The 24,550-nt window shown below is 42.0% G+C and overlaps 1 protein-coding gene across 3 annotated transcripts in view; it reads right to left on the reverse strand.

The window, feature by feature from the left end:
* The window catches only part of BBS4 (Bardet-Biedl syndrome 4), a 61,652-nt gene that overhangs the window by 7,621 nt on the left and 29,481 nt on the right, over nt 1-24,550 (reverse strand). For all 3 annotated transcript variants that reach the window (XM_045795260.2, XM_045795259.2, XM_087856801.1), the window contains exons 3-8: nt 17,834-17,913; nt 14,237-14,300; nt 12,930-13,041; nt 11,874-11,946; nt 3,049-3,102; nt 1,569-1,696 (exon numbers count right to left, since the gene is read on the reverse strand). In XM_045795260.2, the coding sequence (XP_045651216.1) occupies nt 1,569-1,696; nt 3,049-3,102; nt 11,874-11,946; nt 12,930-13,041; nt 14,237-14,300; nt 17,834-17,913 (511 nt within the window). The remainder of the gene's footprint in view (nt 1-1,568; nt 1,697-3,048; nt 3,103-11,873; nt 11,947-12,929; nt 13,042-14,236; nt 14,301-17,833; nt 17,914-24,550) is intronic.

Genomic DNA, 24,550 nt, shown 5'->3' on the forward strand with positions numbered 1-24,550 from the left:
TATCTGCTTTCCCAGTCCCTCACTGATCCTTGCCTTTGTCACAAAACCCAAGCAACACTGAACTGAGATGTTCTGTCTGTAGGGTCATCGGCAGTTTCATCAGTGAAAATGCCAAAAGGCAAGGAACAGCGTCTCCCGCTTCTAAGGAATGAGTGGGGCACTGGTTACCTATGGGGAGACCAGAACCAGAGGGACCAAAGCCCCAGGCAGGGGAAGCCTGAGCTGGCCAAACAGAGCTTACTCAGTTCAACCGTAAATATCCACTTTGATCACCTCCCTCTCATAAACCAATCACGTGACTTCCCTGATTCTGGTGGCATCCCCCTGGGCCCCCACCAAATCATGACTACCATCTCCAAAGCAATGGGTCATAAACAATGGTCTCCATTCTCAGTGAGGTTCCAAATGCTCACTGTCCCCTTTTTCCCTTGGGAATTTTATTGACTTAAGTCCTTGATGAGCCCCTGGAAGGATGTGACCCTCCAGATTTCTGTGAGCTAATCTCAAAGTGACAACTTTAAAAGGCAGAAGTCAGGGATCAAGGCTTCCACCCAGCACCACAGAAGCTTAAAATATGCTACATGGGCTCCTTCCCACTTGTCCCTATAAACTTAGCCGCTTGCTGACAAGTCTTTTGTAGCTTAACAAATGAAGGGATTTTTTTTAAAGATTTATTTATTTATTTTAGCGGGGGGGGGGGGAGCATGAAGTGGGGAGGGTTAGTAGAGGGACAGAGACTCTCAAGCAGACTCCCCACCGAGTGCGGAGCCCAACAAGAGACTTGATCTCACAATCCTGAGATCATGACCTGAGCAGAAATCATGAGTTAACCGACTGAGCCACCCACGTGCCTCAAACCAAGGGATTTTTAAGTCCTTTTAGACACAAAATGTGGTTGAAGAAAATTCAGAAAAGCGTTGTGACTAGTATAACCAGAAAAGTGACAGATGTGGTAAAAGACAAAGGTAATTAACAAAAATCTAAGTTTATTTCAGAGACTAATTATCAGACTAATTACACTGTGGCCACACATCCTGTTAAGTAACAATGAGACATTTTGCTACAGCTATCCCACTTAAAACAAACAAGACCCTACACAAAAAAGACAACTTTAGTATGTGTCCCTAGAGAAGAAACATGGAACACCATCCCGGGAAAGCCAGTCAGTTCCATTATCAACAGGTGTTTGGCCTACCCTAATGACGTTTTAAAAAAACAAGATATTGGTCTCAGGCTAATAAAGGCCACACGTTTATTAAAGAATCAGAAGATTTCTGGCCCCAATGTCTCTGGAAACAAGATCTGCTGTAAAGTTTAAAACCACAATGGCAGTCTACCAGCTGACTCCAAAATCTATCCGCTCCTTCCTCCAGCCATACTGATAGGTGAGAAACACGGTCTTCCTTATGGAAGCCAGCCACTGGGAGCTTCTAACCTTAGCTTGAGCTTTACTCTAACTCACACAACTAGTAATCGTCACGGTAATCCGTAATCAGCCTTAAGCTTAGGGGTTCCTATGTCTTTCCCATTTATTTTCTCATCGCCTTCAAGAAAACAGACATACTTACTCCACTGCTTTCTTGTAGATTTCAATGGCCTTGTCCAGGTCTCCCTCCAGCAAATGGATCTTCCCCAGCATTATATAAGTCAAATCATGCCTGTTAAGATGGAGTGCGTTGTGCAGCTGGTCTTGTGCCTAACAAGATTGATGGAGTAAAGAGAACCACATCACTACCATGAAAGGACAATGGCTTGGTGTAGCTTTCGTAAAGACAGAACTCCCACGGTGCTCAGGCAGGAGCAGGACATCTCAGCAAACAGCCCCCACCACCCAAAAACACTAAAACACACCGAAACTGCTTGCTGACAGGAGAGCTGCAACGTGAGGTGTCTGCCTCTGGAGCCACATGGGAGAGTTTTTTATACAAGATGATTAACCTTTCTGAGTGTCTTCTGCTTCTTGATATTCATACCCATGACTCATACTTCATAATTCAAAGGAGTGTCATAGTACAGAATACAGCATTGCCCTGGACTCGATCCCAGCTGCACCGCTGACCAACCGCACAACCTTCCCTGGGGTGGACCTCATTTTCCTCACCAATATTTTGATAAAGAATGAATGGACTGTTCTCGTTTATTCACTCCGCACGTATCCATTGAGTACCTATTGTTCTAGGTACTAAGGATACCAGCGCTAACAGAACAAACTCCTTGCTCTAGAAGAGCTTTATCCTAATCGATGATCAAAAGGGCTTTAAGTCATTCATTGACTCAAGTATTTACATCAATGTCAAGTATTATATTTGTTCTGTTTGTTAGCTTTACAGTAAAATCTAAATATAATTCTCCTCAGTACAGCTCTGGCCAAAGACCAATCCCACCTCTCCCTTGGCTCAGAATAATCCTATGAATAGAAATGCACTTGCGTGGAATATTCTCTGAGGAGAAAACTCTCCTAAGCAAGCATAAAACACTATAGATCTGCCCAGGAAACCTAAGGAGACCCACTAAAAATGTAAGTTCTTACATGGAAAATAACATTAAAAACGGTAACTGTCAGAAATCAAATCCACTTAAAACTTAAATTCATTTCCAGTAACCTTAAAAACTATAATCAGTTGCCATCAGACCATAAGACAGCTCACACAGTCGTGATTACACTTTCAAGACCGAAGGGTTCACTTTTTGATATTTAAGTTTTACTGAACATTTGTTTCTATACTAGAAAATGACACCGAGGACGGGAGAGAAGAGGGGAGAGAAGCAACTCGACTGCCATTCCCTCATAATATTTCTAGAGTTCGTCATTTTCTTGCTAAAATCAGAAAAGAAAAAGAAAAAAAAAAAACAGAAAAAAAGCAGATGGATGAAAAATGAGAATAAATATGGGGATAAATGTCTGGCACTTTCAATTTTTGCTGCCAGAATCCCCATAAGCACTTCTCAAGAACCCTACACCACGAGCGATGGCGCCCCTGCAACAAGTGGCCCCTCAGGGGGCTCCCCAGCCGGCGCCCAACCGCCACCGCCATTCCCACACGGTACCTTACTGAACTGCTTCAGGTAAATGTAGCAGACTCCCAGGTTGTGACAGATCTCCTGCACATAAAAGGAAGTGAGACAGCACAGGTGTCAACCCCACGGTTACTATGTGACTGAAACGACAGGCATCTAAACAGTCACTGCCCGGCAAAGCGTGCATTTGACATGGCACTACAGGTAGTTGCTCCTAGATTTCACACTTAAATACATTTAATTCTACAAAATGGGTTAATATGTAAAAATAATATGTAAAAAACTCAAATTATAAGAGAGAAAAGCAGACTGAACAGTGATCTTCCTGGGTCTTGGGGTTACATACCCAGCCCCAGGCCTTTCTTCTCTAAGAGCTGCCCCCTGCCCTCCTCTCAGAAGAGACTGTCCACAGCCCCTGCTCCACCCCGAAGGAAGTGTGTGTGTGTGTGCGTGCGTGCGTGCGTGTGTGTGTGCCGACCAGATTCCTTCTCCTAGGAACCTGGGACTTGACTAGGTGATGTGGACTCGGGGACCAACAACGCAATCTGGAGGCCGCCGAGACGGAATATACGTCACTGGAGCCAGTCTGCTGAGGTCTACAAATCCTGGCCCGTGGGCCAAATTCATCCTCTGCTTTTCTTGTAAATAAAGTTTTACTGGAACACAGCCACGACCACTTGTTACACATTGCCTACAAAACTTTCACACTAGAACTTTAAAGTAGCTGCAATAGGGACTATATGAAGCCACAAAGCTTAAAATATTCACTAGGCCCTTTACAGAGGAAGGCAAAGGTAATTCTGGAAGGCAGAACAAAACTTCAAGAGTCAGAGACATGGAGAGGCTATGTCCCTGAATGTACACCAAAAAGACAAGGAGGGGGAATACGTGAGATGCAACGTCAGAGCCACAGGGAACAAGTACAGAACACGTTTAATACAATGGAAAACAGAGTGGCAGATGCCGCTGGTTAATAGCCACCCTCCTTGTTGTCCTTCCCAGCAGACCTAACGTTATAGTGTCAATGTGTCCAACGTAAAAACTACTCTTCCTGGCCTTCCTTAAAGGGGGGGAGGTTGATGTCACACAAGTGGCAGTCTGTTGGGGATTTCTGGGAAAGCTATACTTTCCTAATACAGGCTATGTCTTTTTCTCTTTGTTGTTTCCTTTTTCTCCCTGCCTGGAATGATGATGTGATCTTAGAGCTGCAGCAGACGCCTTGTGACCCTGAAGAAAAGCCTCAGCCTTGACGTCCTTGGATCACCAAGTCAATGCTGGCAACTACTCACCTGGATTTGTTTCATGAGAAAAATAAACCCCTAATTGGTAAAGCCAAAGTTTAGTCAAAATTCTTATTGCAGTTATAATCCCTAACTGATAACAAAGAGATAATGGAGGAGAAGAAAAAAAAAAATCAAAGAATGACTCAAACAAAATTTCCCTGACCCAAAATAGGGCAAGGATTCTCACAGAAAAGCCAACTGAGGGTCCACAGATGAGGGGGAAAAAAGAAAAGAAACACTTCTAGACAACTATGATTGATATTTCAGAACTCCAATGATAAAGAGAAACTCCACAAAGCTTCTAGAGAAAAAAGTGGAGTTATCAACAAGAATCAGACTGTTAAGAGACTGCCAGAAAACCAGGCAGCAATGTCTGCTAAGTTATGAGGCAACACGACTTTTGATCTTATGCTTAGTTAAATCATCAATCAAGTGAAGATAAAATAAAGATATTTTGGGAGGGAGGGGTTAAGATGGTGGAGGAGTAGGGGACTCCTTTTTCAGCCGGTCCCCCGAGTCGAGCTGGATAGGTACCAGACCAGCCTAAACAACCACGGAACCAACCTGAGACGCAGGAAGATGCATCTAGATCTCTACAAATGAACATCTCCAGCGCTGAGTATTGAGGTACGAAGCGGGGAGCCATGAAACCGCGCACAGATATCGGAAGATAAACAGAAGGGGGAGGGAGCCGCCGCGTTCCGGGCGCCGGGAAGCGGTAGCCACCTGCACGGGGGAGCGGGCGGACTCGCAGACGGCACCCGCGAAACAGCAGACTGAGACCGTGAGCCGGGTGCGCGCGCCACCAGGCATCTCGCGGAACCCCGGAATCCCGGTGCGCTCACTGGATCCAGACTGAGACCGGGAGCTCTGGGAGCGCACGGGGGCGGCTGGCGGCGTTAGAAACACAAAGGACAGAGACGCGCCGGCCCTGGAAGTGAGGGCTGGGACGCCGGGTGTGGGGCGCACATCCCGGACGCTGCAGGGTTGAGCAGCACCAACAGAAACAGAGTTAAAGTGGCCAGAACATTAGTAGAGAACGGGCCGCAATCCCTCTGTTCTGTGACAGAGGCTGAAATTCGGCCACTGCTGCTCTGACTCTCAGAAGAGGCACAGCAAACCGCCAGGGAAAGCCGCCAGAGAACAAAAGCCTGGAAATACCGGCTCACAGCGTGCCCATCCCCATCCCCCCTCGGAGGGGACGCCGAGACTCTACCCAAACAGGGTTGCCTGAGTATCGGCGCAGCAGGCCCCTCCCCCAGAAGGCAGGCTGAAAAATCAAGAAGCCCACATCCCTAAGATCCCTATAGAACAAGGGTGCACGGCCTGGGTCCTGGTCAATAATTTGGGCTCTGGACAACCCCACAACCTCTCCTCATCAGAATGACTAGAAGGAGAAGTTCCCCCCCAGCAAAGAAAAGACAATGAGTCTGTGGCCTCTGCCACAGAACTAATGGATATGGATGTAACCAAATTATCAGAAATGGAATTCAGAGTAACAGTGGTCAGGATGATGTGCAGACTTGAAAAAAGTATTAACAAAAATGTTAATGAGAATATAGTATCTCTAAGGGCGGAAATGAGAGCGAATCTGGCAGAAATTAAAAATTCTATGAGCCAAATGCAGTGAAAACTAGAGGCTCTGACAGCCAGGGTAAATGAGGCAGAAGAACGTATCAGCGAATTGGAGGATGGGTTAGTAGAAGAAAAAGCTAAAATAGAAGCTTGACTTAAAAAAATCCACACCCACGAATGTAGGTTACGGGAGATTACTGACTCAATGAAACGATCCAATGTCAGAATCATCGGCATCCCCGAGGGGGTGGAGAAAAACAGAGGTCTAGAAGAGATATTTGAACAAATTGTAGCTGAAAACTTCCCTAATCTAGTGAGGGAAACAAACATTCGTGTCCAAGAGGCAGAGAGGACCCCTCCCAAGCTCAACCATGACAAACCTACACCACGTCATGTCATAGTGCAATTCGCAAATATTAGATCCAAGGATACAGTACTGAAAGCGGCCAGGGCAAAGAAATTTCTCACGTACCAAGGCAAAGGTATCAGAATTACGTCAGACCTGTCTACACAGACCTGGAATGAGAGAAGGGGCTGGGGGGGCATTTTCAAAGTTCTTTCAGAGAAAAACATGCAGCCAAAGATCCTTTATCCAGCAAGGCTGTCATTCAGAATTGATGGAGAGATAAAGACCTTTCAGAATCGCCAGTCATTAACCAATTTCGTAACCACGAAACCAGCCCTACAGGAGATATTACGGGGGGGTTCTATAAAGGTAAGAAGGCCCCAAGAGTGATACAGAACAGAAAGTCACAACCCATACAAACAAAGACTTTACTGGCAACATGACATCATTAAAATCATATCTCTCAATAATCAGTCTCAATGTGAATGGCTTAAATGCTCCCATAAACGCCACAGGGTTGCAGATTGGATAAAAAGACATGACCCATCCATTTGCTGTCTACAAGAGACTCATTTTGAACCCAAAGATACATTCAGACTGAAAGTAAAGGGATGGAGTACCATCTTTCATGCCAATGGACCTCAAAAGAAAGCTGGGGTAGCAATTCTCATATTAGATAGATTGGATTTTAAACTAAAGACTATAGTTAGAGACACAGAAGGGCACTATATTATTCTTAAAGGATGTATCCAACAAGTGGATATGACAATTATAAATATATATGCCCCCAACAGGGGAGCAGCAAGATACACAAGCCAACTCTTAACCAGAATAAAGAGACATATAGATAAAAATACATTAATAGTAGGGGACCTCAACACCCCACTATCAGAAATAAACAGAACACCCTTGCAAAAACTAAGCAAAGAATCAAAGGCTTTGAATGCCATACTCGACGAGTTGGACCTCATAGATATATATAGAACACTACACCCCAGAACCAAAGAATACTCATTCTATTCTAATGCCCATGGAACATTCTCAAGAATAGACCATGTTCTGGGACACAAAACACGTCTCAACCGATACCAAAAGACTGAAATTATTCCCTGCATATTCTCAGACCACAACACTTTGAAAGTGGAACTCAACCACAAGGAAAAATTTGGAAGAAACTCAAACACTTGGAGACTAAGAACCATCCTGCTCAAGAATGATTCAATAAACCAGGAAATCAAAAATCAAATTAAACAATTTATGGAGACCAACAAGAATGAAAACACAACGGTCCAAAACCTATGGGATACTGCAAAGGCAGTCCTAAGGGGGAAATACATAGCCATCCAAGCCTCACTCAAAAGAATAGAAAAATCTAAAATGCAGTTTTTATATTCTCACCTCAAGAAGCTGGAACAGCAACAGAGGGACAGGCCTAATCCAAGCACGAGGAAGCAGTTGACCAAAATTAGAGCAGAAATCAACGAATTAGAAACCAGGAGTACAGTAGAGCAGATCAACAGAGCTAGAAGCTGGTTCTTTGAGAGAATTAATAACATTGACAGACCTCTGGCAAGACTTATCCAAAAGAATAGAGAAAGGACCCAAATTAATAAAATTATGAATGAAAAAGGAGAGGTCACAACCAACACCAATGAAATTGGAAGGATTATTAGAAACTTTTATCAACATCTATATGCCAATAAATTAAACAATCTGGAAGAGATGGGAGACCTTCCCGGAAACCCATAAACTACCAAGACTGAAACAGGAAGAAATTGATTTTTTAAACAGGCCAATTAATTATGAAGAGACTGAGTCAGTGATAAACAATCTTCCAAAAAATAAAACTCCAGACCTGGATGGTTTTCCTGGGGAATTCTACCAAACATTCAAAGAAGAAATAATACCTATTCTCCTAAAGCTATTTCAAAAAACAGAAACAGAAGGAAAGCTACCAAACTTATTCTATGAGGCCAATATTACCTTGCTCCCCAAACCAGGCTAAGACCCCAACAAAAAAGAGAATTACAGACCGATTTCCCTAATGAATATGGATGCCAAAATCCTCAACAAGATCCTGGCAAATAGAATCCAACTGTACATTAAAAGGATTATCCATCAAGACCAAGTGGGATTCATCCCTGGGATGCAGGGGTGGTACAACATTCGCAAATCTATCAGTGTCTTAGATTTTATTCAGAAACAAAAATTCAGAAATCATATGATTCTCTCAATAGATGCAGAAAAAGCAAAATACAGCATCCTTTTCTGATTAAAACCCTTCAGAGTGTAGGAATAGAGGGTACATTTCTCAATCTCATAAAAGCCATCTATGAAAAGCCTACAGCAAATATCATTCTCAATGGGGAAAAGCTGGAAGCCTTTCCCTTAAGATCAGGAACACGACAAGGATGCCCACTCTCGCCACTATTATTCAACATAGTACTAGAAGTCCTTGCAACAGCAATCAGACAACAAAAAGGGATAAAAGGTATCCCAATCGGCAAAGAAGTTGTCAAACTGTCTCTCTTCGCAGATGACATGATACTCTATATGGAAAACCCAAAAGAATTCCACTCCCAAACTATTAGAAGTTATAGAGCAATTCAGTAATGTGGCGGGATACAAAATCAATGCTCAGAAATCAGTTGCATTTCTGGGGCGCCTGGGTGGCACAGCGGTTAAGCGTCTGCCTTCGGCTCAGGGCATGATCCCGGCGTTCCGGGATCGAGCCCCACATCAGGCTCCTCTGCTATGAGCCTGCTTCTTCCTCTCCCACTCCCCCTGCTTGTGTTCCCTCTCTCGCTGGCTGTCTCTATCTCTGTCGAATAAATAAATAAAATCTTAAAAAAAAAAAAAAATCAGTTGCATTTCTATACACGAACAATGAGACTGAAGAAAGAGAAATTAGGGAATCCATCCCATTTACAATAGCACCAAAAACCATACGTTACCTTGGAATTAACCAGAGACGTAAAGGATCTATATTCTAGAAACTATAAATCACTCTTGAAAGACATTGAGGAAGACACAAAAAGATGGAAAGATATTCCATGTTCATGGATCGGAAGAATTAACATAGTTAAAATGTCCATGCTACCCAGAGCAATCTACACTTTCAATGCTATCCTGATCAAAATACCAAGGACATTTTTCAAAGAACTGGAACAAATAATCCTTAAATTTGTGTGGAACCAGAAAAGGCCCCGAATCTCCAAGGAACTGTTGAAAAGGAAAAACAAAGCTGGGGGCATCACAATGCCGGTTTTCGAGCTGTACTACAAAGCTGTGATCACAAAGATAGCATGGTACTGGCACAAAAACAGACACACAGACCAATGGAACAGAATAGAGAACCCAGAAATGGACCGTCGGCTCTTTGGGCAACTAATCTTTGATAAAGCAGGAAAAAACATCCGGTGGAAAAAAGACAGTCTCTTCAATAAATGGTGCTGGGAAAATTGGACAGCTACATGCAAAAGAATGAAACTTGACGACTCTCTCACACCATACACAAAGATAAACTCCAAATGGATGGAAGACCTCAATGTGAGACAGGAATCCATCAAAATCCTGGAGGACAACATAGGCAACAACCTCTATGACATCGGCCAGAGCAACCTTTTTCATGACACATCTCCAAAGGCAAGAGAAACAAAAGATAAAATGAACATGTGGGACTTCATCAAAATAAAAAGCTTCTGCACAGCCAAGGAAACAATCAAAAAAAACTAAGAGGCAGCCCACGGAATGGGAGAAGATATTTGCAAATGATGCTACAGATAAAAGACTGGTATCCAGGATCTACAAAGAACTTCTCAAACTCAGTAAGCGGGAAACAAATAAACGAATCATAAAATGGGCAGAAGATATGAACAGACACTTTTGCAATGATGACATACAAATGGCTAACAGACACATGAAAAAATGTTCAAAATCATTAGCCATCAGGGAAATTCAAATCAAAACCACACTGAGATACCACCTTACGCCAGTTAGAATGGCAAAAATAGACAAGGCAAGAAACACCAATTGTTGGAGAGGATGTGGAGAAAGGGAATCCCTCCTACATTGTTGGTGGGAATGCAAGTTGGTACAGCCACTCTGGAAAACAGTGTGGAGGTCCCTTAAAAAGTTAAAAATTGAGCTACCCTATGACCCAGCCATTGCACTACTGGGTGTTTACCCCCAAAGATATAGACGTAGTGAAGAGAAGGGCCATATGCACCCCAATGTTCATAGAAGCATTGGCCACAATAGCTAAATCGTGGAAGGAGCCGAGATGCCCTTCAACAGATGACTGGATTAAGAAGTTGTGGTCCATATGTACAATGGAATATTACTCAGCCATCAGAAAGAATGAATTCTCAACATTTGCTGCAACATGGACGGCACTGGAGGAGATAATGCTAAGTGAAATAAGTCAGGCAGAGAAAGACAAATATATGATTTCTCTCATCTATGGAACATAAGAACTAGGATGATCGGTAGGGGAAGAAAGGGATAAAGAAAGGGGGGTAATCAGAAGGGGGAATGAAACATGAGAGACTATGGACTATGAGAAACAAACTGAGGGCCTCAGAGGGGAGGTGGGTGGGGGAATGGGATAGATGGGTGATGGGTAGTAAGGAGGGCACGTATTGCATGGTGCATTGGGTGTTATACGCAACTAATGAATCATCGAACTTTACATTGGAAACCACGGATGTACTGTATGGTGACTAATATAATATAATAAAAAATCTTAAAAAAAAAAAAAAGAATGGCAAAAATCAACAAGGCAGGAAACAGCAATTGCTGGAGAGGATGTGGAGAAAGGGGATCCCTCCTACATTGTTGGTGGGAATGCAGGTTGGTGCAGCCACTCTGGAAAACAGTGTGGAGGTCCCTTAAATAGTTAAAAATTGAGCTACCCTATGACCCAGCCATTGCAATGCTGGGTGTTTACCCTAAAGATACAGACGTAGTGAAGAGAAGGGCCATATGCACCCCAATGTTCATAGCAGCATAGTCCACAATAGCTAAATCGTGGAAGGAACCGAGATGCCCTTCAACAGATGACTGGATTAAGAAGCTGTGGTCCATATATACAATGGAATATTACTCAACTATCAGAAAGAATGAGTTCTCAACATTTGCTACAACATGGACGGCACTGGAAGAGATAATGCTAAGTGAAATAAGTCAAGCAGAGAAAGACAATTATCATATGATTTCTCTCATCTATGGAACGTAAGAACTAGGATGATCGGTAGGGGAAGAAAGGGATAAAGAAAGGGGGGTAATCAGAAGGGGGAGTGAAGCATGGGAGACTATGGACTCTGAGAAACAAACTGAGGGCTTCAGAGGGGAGGGGGGTGGGGGAATGGGATAGACTGGTGATGGGTAGTAAAGGGGGCACATATTGCATGGTGCACTGGGTGTTATACGTAACTAAGAATCATCGAACTTTGCATCAGAAACCAGGGCTGTACTGTATGGTGACTAACATAATGTAATAAAAAAAAAACATTAAAAAATAATAATAATAAAAAAAAATAAAGATATTTTGGGCATGTAGGTATTCAGTATCCATAACAAAAGACAGCCATACGACAAATGGAACCATTAGCATGTCACTAATAACAAAGAACTTCAAGTTCTCTACTTACCCAATCTTTCTGGTTCAGTTTAGCTGCTTCGTTATATACTTCAATGGCAGCTTTATGTTTTCCCAAAAGAAATCTGGGGAAGAGATACATTTTCTGTAATTATTAACTCAAAGCTTTTACAGGACTAACTCCACTAGTCCCTCATTTGACTAATATTCTGTCCAGGAGAGAATTCTGGAAGCCTCTTCCCTATTAGCTGTCTGTGCTGTTTTGGCCAACGAGGCTGGCTTATCAATAACAGAGGCTTTTTTGGTAGGGGCTGCACTGATCGCTGTCCCAGGGTCTTGGACTCACTCTACACCAATTTTAGTGAAAGTCTTCTGTAATTTATTTTCTGCAACATACCACAAATGTAGAACAAAAAAGAAACGAGCTAAAATATATATACCAGTTAAGCAAGGGCTGCCAGCATTCATCATCACCATCTACTTAAGGGACAACCCCTTCCCTTCCAAGACTAAATCTCCTGCCTTGACACTGGATCACAATTCTAAAGAGAGGCACGGGCAGTCCGGGCCTCTATGCAACGACAGTGCAGGTATGAATGACAGGAGGTAAGAAGGTGGGGCTGGAACCCCATGGGACACTATGGCTCCGGAGTAGAAAAACTGTCAGTGTACCTAACAGCTTATAAAGAGCGGAGGTTGTTTGCACCCAGGAGCTGTCTGGGCCTCCACTCGACAAACACTTACTAATACGAACTATGTCAAGTATTTATTACACTACATGTCGGAACAGCAGATGAAAAAATTTCTACAGGTTGCCAGCAAGATTAGGGGACTAAGGGAACAAGATGTCGCTATTTATACGATAAACAGTATCGGGTTTCCCCCATCACGCTACACTATACAATGTTTGAAATTCTCATCGTTAACTCATTTTTTCAAATTTCAAAATCAATCCACTCTTCAAAGTGGATCCCAGTATCCCTGTTGGGCAACTCTCCCTCTATGTATCAGGCGGATCAGGCTGCCAGAAGCAGCCTTTGCCTGAGAAAAACGCCTTCTACAGTGTTCTCTGTGGGTACCCCGGGGCTTGCAGGCCGCAGATACTCACAGAGATCTCGCCACCTGCTTGAGGTTATCTGCACACTGAGGGCTGAGAATAGCGCACGTCTGAAAGAGTTCTAGGGATTCTTGGATATTTCCTTCCAGGCGAAATATTAATGCTGCCAAGAGACGGAAAACACAGTAAAAATCATCATATTCTGGGGAGAACAGTGTCTGTTATCAGAAAAACTGGAGAAGAGGGAGTTAAGAAACCATACCAAAGAAACCCTTTGGATAATTGTATCTTTGACACAATCAGATATGACCTCAGGTAGGCTGAAACAAGTAGCAAAGTTGTTGACAATTTAAAACTTTTTTTAATAAGCTCTCTCAAACCTACCTACTCTAATCCCGGCATCCACCATGCAGATAACCAGGTGCCTTGCAAATTATCCCACAACTTCCTCATGATAAGGACATTCCTGGGCTTCCCCATCAAACACTCTATTTATCATGATAACTCAGACTTCCATCTAGCGGTTTCCAGAGTATACCCAGACAGGGCAAAAGGGCAATCAAGGAGATTCTGGCCTCAAATGCACGAATATTTCGGACTTGGTTTCCAGTATAACAACCAATCCAAATCATTAATTCTTCCCAGGCTTAAATTTTCAGAAGAAGTTACACGTTTAAGTATTATGAGGCACTGAGAGTCCAGAACTTGTAATACTGGGAATAAAAGAGCTTTTTTTTTTTTTTTTTACCATTACGTCCTAGAGATATCAATATCTTACCAATTACTTCAGAAAATTGTACGTTAATCTGAAGGCTACCGATCCAATGTGTGGTAAACAAAACCATTCATCTACGCCAAAGAATCAAAAGAAAAGTTCCTAGAAAAACTAAAGATGCTAAAGAGTAAAATTTCAGTCACCGGTTCTTACATTTGGTTTCTGGTAAATTCCATCTATTCTCTGCTTTACCCTCTACACCTCTAGGCTTCTTCCTTTCATCCTAACACCCTTATAAAAAATTCTCAAGCCTTTCCTCATCTCTTTTAGCTGACTACAAGAAGCCCTTCTGGAAGCCCCTTCTGGACTTGAAGCAGGGACCCTAACATCCACTCTGAAAACACTAGCCAGACACTACAGAATGGGGGGGAAGGAGAGCAGCAAAATTTTTTTTAACAGAACCAGTCACTTCTGAGGTCAAATCCCACACAAGAATTATGTTTCGTTTCAAACAACATAATACTGAATAAGACCTTTGTAGAACATTTGAATTTAAAGTGTTTCATAGGTAGTTTGCACTTCTTTCAGAACCTAGGCAAAGTATGCCTTTCTCTACCAAGAAGAGAAGAAACACATGTCTTACCTTGGACATAGATAGCATATTCACATAAGCCCTGAGTCTCCTGAAGTTGCTCTTTGATAACAGCCTGAAAGAGGAAGAAAAATACAGTAGTTCAGTGTCTTGAAGTATTTTTAAGAAAAGGTAGACATGGGCCGTGAGACAGGAATCCATCAAAATCTTAGAGGAGAACACAGGCAACCACCTCTTTGACCTTGGCCACAGCAACTTCTTGCTAGACATGTCTCCAAAGGCAAGGGAAACAAAAGCAAAAATGAACTATTGGGACTTCAGCAGGACAAAAAAGTTTTTGCGCAGCAAATGAAACAGACGACAAAACAAACAGGCAACCTATGGAATGGGAGAAGATATTTGCAAATAACATACCAGGTAAAGGGCTAGTATCCAAAATCTACAAAGAACTTATCAAACTCAACACCCAAAACACAAAAAATCCAGTCAAGAAACGGGCAGAAGACATGAACAGACATTTCTCCAAAGAAGACATCCAAATGGTCAACAGACACATGAAAAAATGCTCCACATCACTCGGCAATACAAATCCAAACCACAGTGCAATACCACCTCACACCAGTCAGAATGGCTAAAATTAACAACTCGGGAAACAACAGGTGTTGGTGAGGATGCAGAGAAAGGGGAACCCTCTTACACTGTTGGTAATGCAAACTGATGCAGCCACTGTGGGAGACAATACGGAGGTTCCTCAAAAAGTTAAAAATAGAGCTACCCTATGACCCAGCAATTGCACTACTAGGTATTTACCCAAGGGACACAAACGTTGTGATCCAAAGGGGCACCTGCACCCCAATGTTTACAGCAATAATGTCCACAAGAGCCAAACTATGGAAAGAGCCCAGATATCTACTGACAGATGAATGAATAAAGAAGATGTGGTGTATATATAGACAATGGAATAGTACTCGGTCATCAAAAAGAATGGACTCTTGCCATCTGCAATGATGTGGATGGAACCACAGGGTATTATGCTAAGCGAAACAAGTCAGTCAGAGAAAGACAAAATACCATATGATTTCACTTATATGTGCAAAACAGATGAGGTGTCTGGGTGGCTCAGTCAGTTGGGTGTCTGCCTTCAGCTCAGGTCATGATCCCAGGGGGTCCTGGGATCAAGCCCCACGTCAGGCTTCCTGCTCAGTGGGGAGTCTGCTCTCCCTCTCTCTCTGCCCCTCCCCATTGCTCGTGCTCTCTCTCAAATAAATAAATAAAATCTTAAAAAAATAAATTAAGATGAAAACGGAGAGGGAGGCAAACCATAGAAGACTCTTAACTGCAGGAAACAAACTGAGGGTTGCTGGAGGGGAGCTGAGTGGGGGGATGGGGTAACTGGGTGATGGGCATTAAGGAGGGCACTTGATGTAATGAGCACTGAGTGTTATATGCAACTGATGAATCACTAAATTCTACCCCTGAAACTAATAATACAGTACATGTTAACTAAATTGAATTTAAATTAAAAATTAAAGAAAAGAAAAGGTAGACATGGGCAGGAGCATATGTAAGAAATCTATAGAATACAATAATTACTAATAATGTTCATCTGGAATTTTTAAAAAATCTCCTCTCTTTTGGGGTTACTTATTATAGAACAGGGTCGGCAAACTATAGCCCACAGGCAAATTATGAGCCACACAGTCTGTTTTTGTAAAGCTCTCAAGCTAAGAGTAGTCTGCATATTTTTAAAGGGTTATAAAAAAAAAGAGAAGATGAAGAATATGAAACAGAGACTGTGGCCTACAAAGCCCAAAATATTTACCATCTGGCTCCTTACAGAAAAAGTCTGCCAACCCTTCTCTAGAATCTCGGCAAGCTAAGGAAAATACGAAAACATTTCCAGCCATCACTGTAGATGCTAGGGGTTCTCTGATAGCAAAATACAGGCTCTACCTTCCTCCTGTGACAGGCTAAGCTCAGGATGAGATGTTCAGAGAACAAGCACCTGAGTCTAACTTAGAGAATCAAGGAAGGCTTTCTGGAGTCAACAGTTTTAAAATCCTGTGTTGGCAGGGGTTGGAGGAGAAGCTGAGGTGGCTAAGAGAGTCAGGGAGAAAAAGGCTTCAAATGCCATGCTAAAAAAGTTGAGAGCAATGGGAGAATCTTGGTAAGTTTTAAGCAGGAAGTAACCCGATTCTACTTGCTTTACAGAAAAGCCATTTTTGGAGCACTGCTGAAAATAGATGGAAAGGAGGCAAGATTGGTGTAAGAATTCTTACAGTAATTTTAACAAAAATGATGGGAATTAACTAAGGCCGAGAGAGAGAAGAAAGTGGACAATTTCAAGAGATAGTAGACAAGGATCTCCAGAACGTAATGATTATCTACAATATATCAGGTAAAATCGGTCAGGGGATTCTGACACAGTCAGATGGGTGAATGATGGTAGCTATCCCTGCGACAGGGTACAAGGGAAGGAACACGTTTGGAGGAAAGCAGATAAGTTCAGCTACAGAAAAGCTGAACGAGGGGCGCCTGGGTGGCGCAGTCGTTGAGCGTCTGCCTTCGGCTCAGGGCGTGATCCCGGCGTTCTGGGATCGAGCCCCATATCAGGCTTCTCTGCTGGGAGCCTGCTTCTTCCTCTCCCACTCCCCCTGCGTGTGTTCCCTCTCTCGCTGGGTGTCTCTCTCTGTCAAATAAATAAATAAAATCTTAAAAAAAAAAAAAAAAAGCTGAACGTGAAATGCCTGTGAAGCATCAGTAGGTATCACATTGGTCTGAAGACCAGGAGGAAATGTATGAAATGCGCAGAGAAAGGGGCCTAGGAACATCCCCAACTCTTAAGAAATAGAGGAGGAAGAGAAGCCAAAAATAGGAAACAGAAAAAGTTGTCAAAAAAGGAAAAGGGAAACAAGAAAAGGATAATATCACAGAAGGAAAGAAAGAAACCTTTTAAGATTCATGCTGGTACTAAACATTGCTAGTTCTGTGTTGCCATAGGCACAAATGCCACAGGTCAAAATTTAAGACCACAACCTTAGAAGCATACAAAGTTCCAAATGCCAAAAAGACAATATGAAGGATATATCTTGCATGTTAATACTACTGTCTGCCAGCAAGTGTGTATCAAAGATACAGTTTAGAGAAAAAGGAAATACAAATAGTTTTTGAAATATACAAATGATCAAGTTCACCATAATAAGAGAATTATAATCCTCAATGAAATTTCTTTTTTTTTTTTACGTATCCTGAGATCAAAACGTTAAATACTATGCTGTGTTGAACATTTGCCATCCACCAAGACACCAACGAGTCCCAGACAGTGACCGCTCCTTCACCCTGGTCTTGAAATGAGAAGACACATGGAACACACCTGAACCTGACCCCAGCCTGCAGTCAGACCCAGCCAAGCCACAGCCCGTCTGAAGGCCCAGCAGGCAATAATTACATGTCTGCTGTCGGAAGCCACTGAAATTTTGAGGTTGTTAAGCAGCATTATCATAGCAAAAGCTAACCAATGCACAAAGTGTGGGGAAGCAGAAACTCATACGTTATCAGTGGGATTTAAACTGCCACAAATCTGTGTGACACACTCTAGTTGCCTAACAAAGCCCAACTCTCATGGTCTCTATCCTTACAACCGCTCACCTTGCATGCTTCATAATCCTTCCGGATATAGTGGAGATGTATCAACCAGTTCTGCTTCTCCAAAATCGGAAACTCTTGAGCTGGGCAGGGTATTTGGACAAAACAAACAGAGTCGTTATTAGATTTTCTCCTTAAGCACTGTGCTCACATGTAACTGCAAGCACACTGCTTCCACTCTTCTGGCTGCCCACAAGGACATCATGCATCAAAAGTGTATAGATTTTTAAATTAAGAGATACTTGTCCTACTATTACACATTGAATATACGCTTCTCCTCAGTTTTTGTGGCTTATCATGCCAGTTTCTCAGATCATAACTTGGCCTGAAAAAAAAAACAGAACCATGCTTTGTCTCTTCTTTCTTTCTCCCTGGTTACTGAAGGTGAAAAAGACGGCTCTCTCAAAGGTATTTCAGGAATATTAACAACGAAAAATACATAACACAGTTAATGTCCCATCGGATAGATCAGAGGACCAAAACTAGTTCAACACAGTCCTAGCAATAGCAAGGTAAAAAACATTTACTGCTGCCCAGGAATGAGAAGGCAACAATGACAAAAATCTATCGGAGTCACTGAAAACAATTTATGATAAACCATAAAATGAATTACTATCCCTTTGAATTCAAAAGTTTAAAAATATGGGTAAAAATTCATTAAGAAATTACTTTTCTGTGAAAAAAAAAGAGTTCACACCAATCTCAGAACAGTGGTGAGGAAGAAGGAGGGAGGAAAGTTAAAAAGGAGATTTCAGGGGCACCTGTGTGGCTCAGTCAGTTAAGCGTCCAACTCTTGATTTTGGCTCAGGTCATGATCTCAGGTCATGGGATCGAGTCCCACATCGGGCTCCGCACTAGGTGTGGAACCTGCTTAAGAGTCTCTCCCTCTGCCCCTCCACCCACTCACGACCCCCCCTCTTAAAAAAGGGGGGGAGACTTAGCTCTTTAATGCTTTAATTTCTCAAAAAAAGTAAAAATCTCTAAAGGATATGTGACTAAATGTTTTTATTTATTAAATCTGGCCAGTGAGTACATGGAGGTTCGTTATTTTTTTATGCACTTTAAAACATATTGAAATATTCCCTTTTAAAAATGTAAAAGAAAGCATACAGCAGGAAACAAGATGGGAATGATTTCTGATTATCTGTAATCATTTGTTCCATAACCTTAGGAGACACATCAACAGAAAACCTAAGATTTATAGGTCCATAAAAGCACAGGAAGGGAAAAAAGCTTACTGTGACCCAGAGTCAGTGGAGCCAGAACAGGGAATATCAATGGAATTTATAAGATAAAATTATGAAAGTATAGATATGGTTTTCTTTGCCAGAAGGAAGGAAAAAAAAGGTGAAATGTTAAGCAATTGACTCTTCATCTTCCAATAACCCATACTCTGAGCGGGACCACCCTTCTTCTAGTCAGCAAGGGCCTACTTGAGGTTCTTTGATGACTTTTGTTTCCTTCCTTCTCTTTCCTCAAGCCCCATCAGTCATCAGATCTCAGCCACTCATGTTCTGCCTCACCACCTCCAGAATGATATTTCTTATTAAAGGCCACACAAATCACTAAGAGGTGGGTGGGGGTGAAGGGGTGTGTGCGCACACGCGCATGCACGTAAGGTGGGTAAAGAAACACACTGTAAGTGTAGCTCTGAGATTAGTGGCTTACGGAATAATCTTGGGCCAAGGCTCATTTGTACGGCCTACCACTCCGTCACCTACCCTCTGAAGGTAAAGAGTAAAAGGAGACACTGAAACCTTTGAGTTTAAAATATCACTAAGTATCACTGCTTCTACAACTTTGGGCTATAGACAAAATTCATAAAATGCAAATCTGAGTTTTGCTACTATTAAAATCTCACAATAAAAGATGAGTAATTTTTTCTGTTTCCTGGATGAAAAATGGAGAAAAAAATATTCAATTTGCAAGGCAGCTTAAGAGCCTAGAGGCTCATGAAAGGAAGACCTAGGGATTAGAAGAAGGGAAGGCATCATCAAATCCAAAGCCTTAAAGGTCATTTCACACTCCTGGAGACATAGTTTGTCTAAAAGCTAAGAGAATTCTAGCTTCATCAAAGATTTCAGAAATCATTTCAGTGCCCCATAACTGTCCTATTACTGTACGATCTTGGGAAATGTACAGTTAACTCATCTATAAAATAGAGACTCATTCATTCATTCGACAAATATTCACTGAGCACCTACCATGTGCCAGGTACTGTTCCAGGCACTGAGGATACAAAAGTGAAAAGTGACCTCCTGACTTAAATCGGTGGGGACAGGGTTCGCGGGGGAGTCAGAGAGTGCTAGCAGAAGGGAGAGATGATAATAAAATAAGTTATATATGAGTGATATTTTTCTATGGAGAAAAAGCAGAGAAAAGGGACAAGGAGTACAGGGTAAGGGGTTACACTTTTAAATAGGAGGGTCAAGGAATAAAATACCCTGAGAGCTGGGAGGACTGAATGACAATACATATATAAAGAGGTTCAGTTTCTGGCACATAATAAGTCCTAGAAGTGTTAGCTGTTGTTGCGGTTGTTTTTAGTATATGTATTTTTAGTTATTTTTCAAAGATGAGGGAATTCTGGATGCCTTAGAAAGAGTCTATAAATCTTGAGTCTATAGTTAGAATTTACCTGTAAATGTGTAAACTGAATTTCTTGCATTCCAAATCATTGCTCACTCCAGTTCCCTACAAACAGGGGTACTGGTTCTTACATGCTTTCACAAGTATTATGAGAATTACCTACATGAAAGATCCTCTAAAAAAGATAGGCACAGTAAAGGCAAAGTGGAGCCTCCTCTATTTTACAGCAGAGAAAGGTGGTCATCTCTGATGCTACACTTCAAGAGCCTCTATAGCCACAGACATCAGGTGGCCAGCTGATGAAATGAAGACAAGGTGATGCCTTTCAGCTGTCGTACAAATACCACGTTCATATCTCCAGTTCCCACGTGGCCCCTCCACCATCACCAAGGCAGTATGGGTGGAAGGCTGGCAACCTGGCAACCATACTCCCTTGGCCCTTCTCTTCTCCTGACCCCATTCTACTCTTTTATGACATCTCTCCTCTTTGTTTCCCCCTCTAAGGGTGCACCAGACTTCTACATGGAACAATTATATAACCAAATAAACATGACAGCTGCAAGAATTCTTCTCCCTTGTAGTTTGCCCTAGGTGCCAAATTCTCTTAGTAATGGTCCTAACTCAAATTTTTTTTTTTTGCTTGAACGTGCTAAATTTTTTAGTATGTTAGTCACCACACAGTACATCATTAGTTTTTGATGTAGTGTCCCTTTGATTATTAATGCTAGGGAATAGCATCCCGGACATATTAAGGCTGAGCAGAAAATTATTGTGCTTTGAATTTTCAGTTGAAAAATTTTCTAAAATGACTAGCACTTTTGTAAGTACATTATAAGTGAAGCCTTCTTTGGTAAAGGATCTCTTCTGGGGTGAGCAGACACATAGCACATGATTTTTATATGTAGAATTCCCATCCTGATTCAATACCAGCCTTCTTGGGACCTACAGCAAAATATTTAACTTCTCTGGGACTCCGTTTTTCCCTCAATAATTTTCAGTGGAGGGCGCCTCGCTCTGGCTCAGTCCATTAAGCATCTGCCTTTGGCTCAGGTCATGATCCCAGGGTCCTAGAGCCCCGCATGGGGCTCCCTGCTCAGCGGGGAGTCTGCTTCTCCCTCTACCCCTCCCCACTGCTTGTGATCTCTCTCTCTCTCTCAAATAAATAAAATATTTTAAAAATAATAATAATTTTCAGTGGAAAATTATGAAAAATCTGAAAGTGGCCATTCAATAAGTGCTAATTTCCTCATGTTATAATAGGATCTATAACACTCTTCTACCTCGATATATTATTTGGGACACTGAAAGATATGACAAATCTCCTGAGGCAAGGGAAACAAAAGTAAAAATCAACTATTGGGATGACATCAAAATAAAAGCTTCTGGACAGCAAAGGAAACCAACAAAACTAAAAGACAAGACGACCTACTGAATGGGAGAAGATATTTGTAAACGACACACCTGGTAAGGGGTTAGTATCCAAAATACATAAAGACCTTGAACAACTCAACATCCCAAAAATAATCCAATTAAAAAATGGGCAGAAGACATGAACAGACATTTGTCCAAAGAAGACAGATGGCTAAGAGATACACGGAAAGATGCTGAACCCCACTCAGCATCAGGGAAACACACATCAAAACCACAGTGAGCTATCAGCTCACACCGTCCGAATCAACAACATAAGAAGCAACGAGTGTTGGTGAGGATGTGGGGAAAAAAGGAACGCTTGTGAGCTGTTGGTAGGAATGCAAACTAGTGCAGCCACTGTGGAAGACAGTATGGAGATTCCTCAAAAAGTTAAAAATAGAAATACATATAATCTCCTAATTCCACTACTGGCTATTTGCCCCCAAAATACAGAAACACTAATTCAAAAAGATACATGCACCCCTATGTTTATCGCAGTATTAAAAAGAGCCAAATTATGGAAGCAGCCCAAGTGTCCATGGATAGCTGGATGGATAAAGAAGACATGGGGTGTGTGTGTGTGTGTGTGTGTGTGTGTGTGTGTGTGTGTGGTGGAATATTACTCAGCCATTAAAAAGTATGAAATCTTGCCATTTGCAACAACATGGATGGATCTAAAAAGTATAATGCTAAGTGAAATAAGTCAGTCAGAGGAAGACAAATACCTTATGATTTCACGCAAATGAGGAATTTAAGAAACAAACAAACAAAGGGGGGGAAAAAGACAAGCCACCTATGGTAATCTATGGTACCAGAGGTTGGAGGGATGGGGGAAGCAGATAAAGGGATTAAGAGTACACTTATCTTGATGAGCACTGGGTAATATATGGAAGTGCTGAATCACTGTATTGTACACCTGAAACTAATATAACACTGTATGTTAACTGTACTGGAATTTTAAAAAAGAGAATGAATCTTGAAACGAATGTAAATGTAAGATATTTTTATTACTATCAATCTGGGCTCTGTATCAGTCAGGGTCTAACAAGGGAACATGGAAACCACTTGAGAATTTAAAACAGAGGGATTTCAATGCAGTGAACAGGTGATGAAAGAAATGAGAGGCCCAACAGGGAACGTGAGACAAATTAGAGGTTAGCACGGGAGCAAAACGCTGCTGCCACCTGGAAGGAAAAGGGGAGGAAATGTGTTGCTACCAGTATCCAAGGCTGAAGTTACCAGGAAGAAACTAAAAACAAGATGGCCCGACTGGCAGAAGCAACAGAAGAGATGCTTCCAGAGACCACCCCCCTCCTCCAACTTCTCCAAGCAGAGAGAAAGAGAGGAAAACCATGGGTTCTTCTTCCTCATGCCCTCCAATCTCCTTCCAGTTCCTCCCACTTGCTAACCCAGACAGCAACTGCTGACACAGGGGCCTGGTAAGGAAAGAAGCCTACAAGGGTCAGCTCTTCACAAAACACAGCAACTAAAGCAAGGGTGCGGAATGGATCTGAGGGCAAACAGGCCCAGGATCAGCAGAAGCATCAACTCTGTCCATAAATGATGATGGAGGAGGAGACTGGACCAAGTCAGTACTCACCCTAGGATAAATGCTAGAAGCTGGATTTTAAAAAGTTATTATTCTTAAACTGTTTGCTATACAACTTGGTCACTTCTTGTGAGCTTAAAAGAGATGAGGAAGAAAGAAAAAGTCATATAAAAAGATCAATTATAGGGGCGCCTGGGTGGCACAGCGGTTAAGCGTCTGCCTTCGGCTCAGGGCGTGATCCCGGCATTGTGGGATCGAGCCCCAGATCAGGCTCCTCCGCTATGAGCCTGCTTCTTCCTCTCCCTCTCCCCCTGCTTGTGTTCCCTTTCTCGCTTGCTGTCTCTATCTCTGTCAAATAAATAAATAAAATCTTTTATTAAAAAAAAAAAAAAAGATCAATTATGGTTTTACTACATATCCTATTTTACTTCCTCAAATCAAAATTTAACAATTACATTTACCCTTTTAAGGGGTGCAGGTGTGTGTATGTATTCTCCCACATTATTTATAAATGTTTTATTTTTATACTTATTTATATGAATTAGATATATTCCATAAGCAGACAGAATAATTTATTTATATATATTTTATATATATCTACATCAAAGTGTTTTCCTCCCCTATTAGTCCACTGAAAGTTCCCATGAGGCTAGCGAGTCCTATAACTAACTCATGGACTATTCCAACATTGCAGATGAGGGAATTAAGACTCCAGAGGCTAAGTGATTTGCTCACATTCACCACCTAATTAATGAATGAGGCAGGGCTATAACCCAAATCTCTCCGGATTAAAACTACACCAAGTTTCTGTCCAATCATAAAAGACTTTCCAATTTTAAAATGTATTTGTGTTGTCAACTAGATATACTTAGCAACACAAAATTAAATAAGATTTAAAAGTTTTTCTATGATAAGAAAAGCAGAACAGGCCTTTTTATTTTTAAGGAATTTCTTTTTTTTTTTTAAAGATTTTATTTATTTATTTGACAGAGATAGAGACAGCCAGCGAGAGAGGGAACACAAGCAGGGGGAGTGGGAGAGGAAGAAGCAGGCTCATAGCGGAGGAGCCTGATGTGGGGCTCAATCCCATAACGCCGGGATCATGCCCTGAGCCGAAGGCAGACGCTCAACCGCTGTGCCACCCAGGCGCCCCTACTTTTAAGGAATTTCTC

Source organism: Ursus americanus, chromosome 28 (genome assembly GCF_024610735.1).
Source record: "Ursus americanus isolate L20-20 chromosome 28, mUrsAme1.1.p, whole genome shotgun sequence".
NCBI classification, from domain to species: domain Eukaryota; kingdom Metazoa; phylum Chordata; class Mammalia; order Carnivora; family Ursidae; genus Ursus; species Ursus americanus.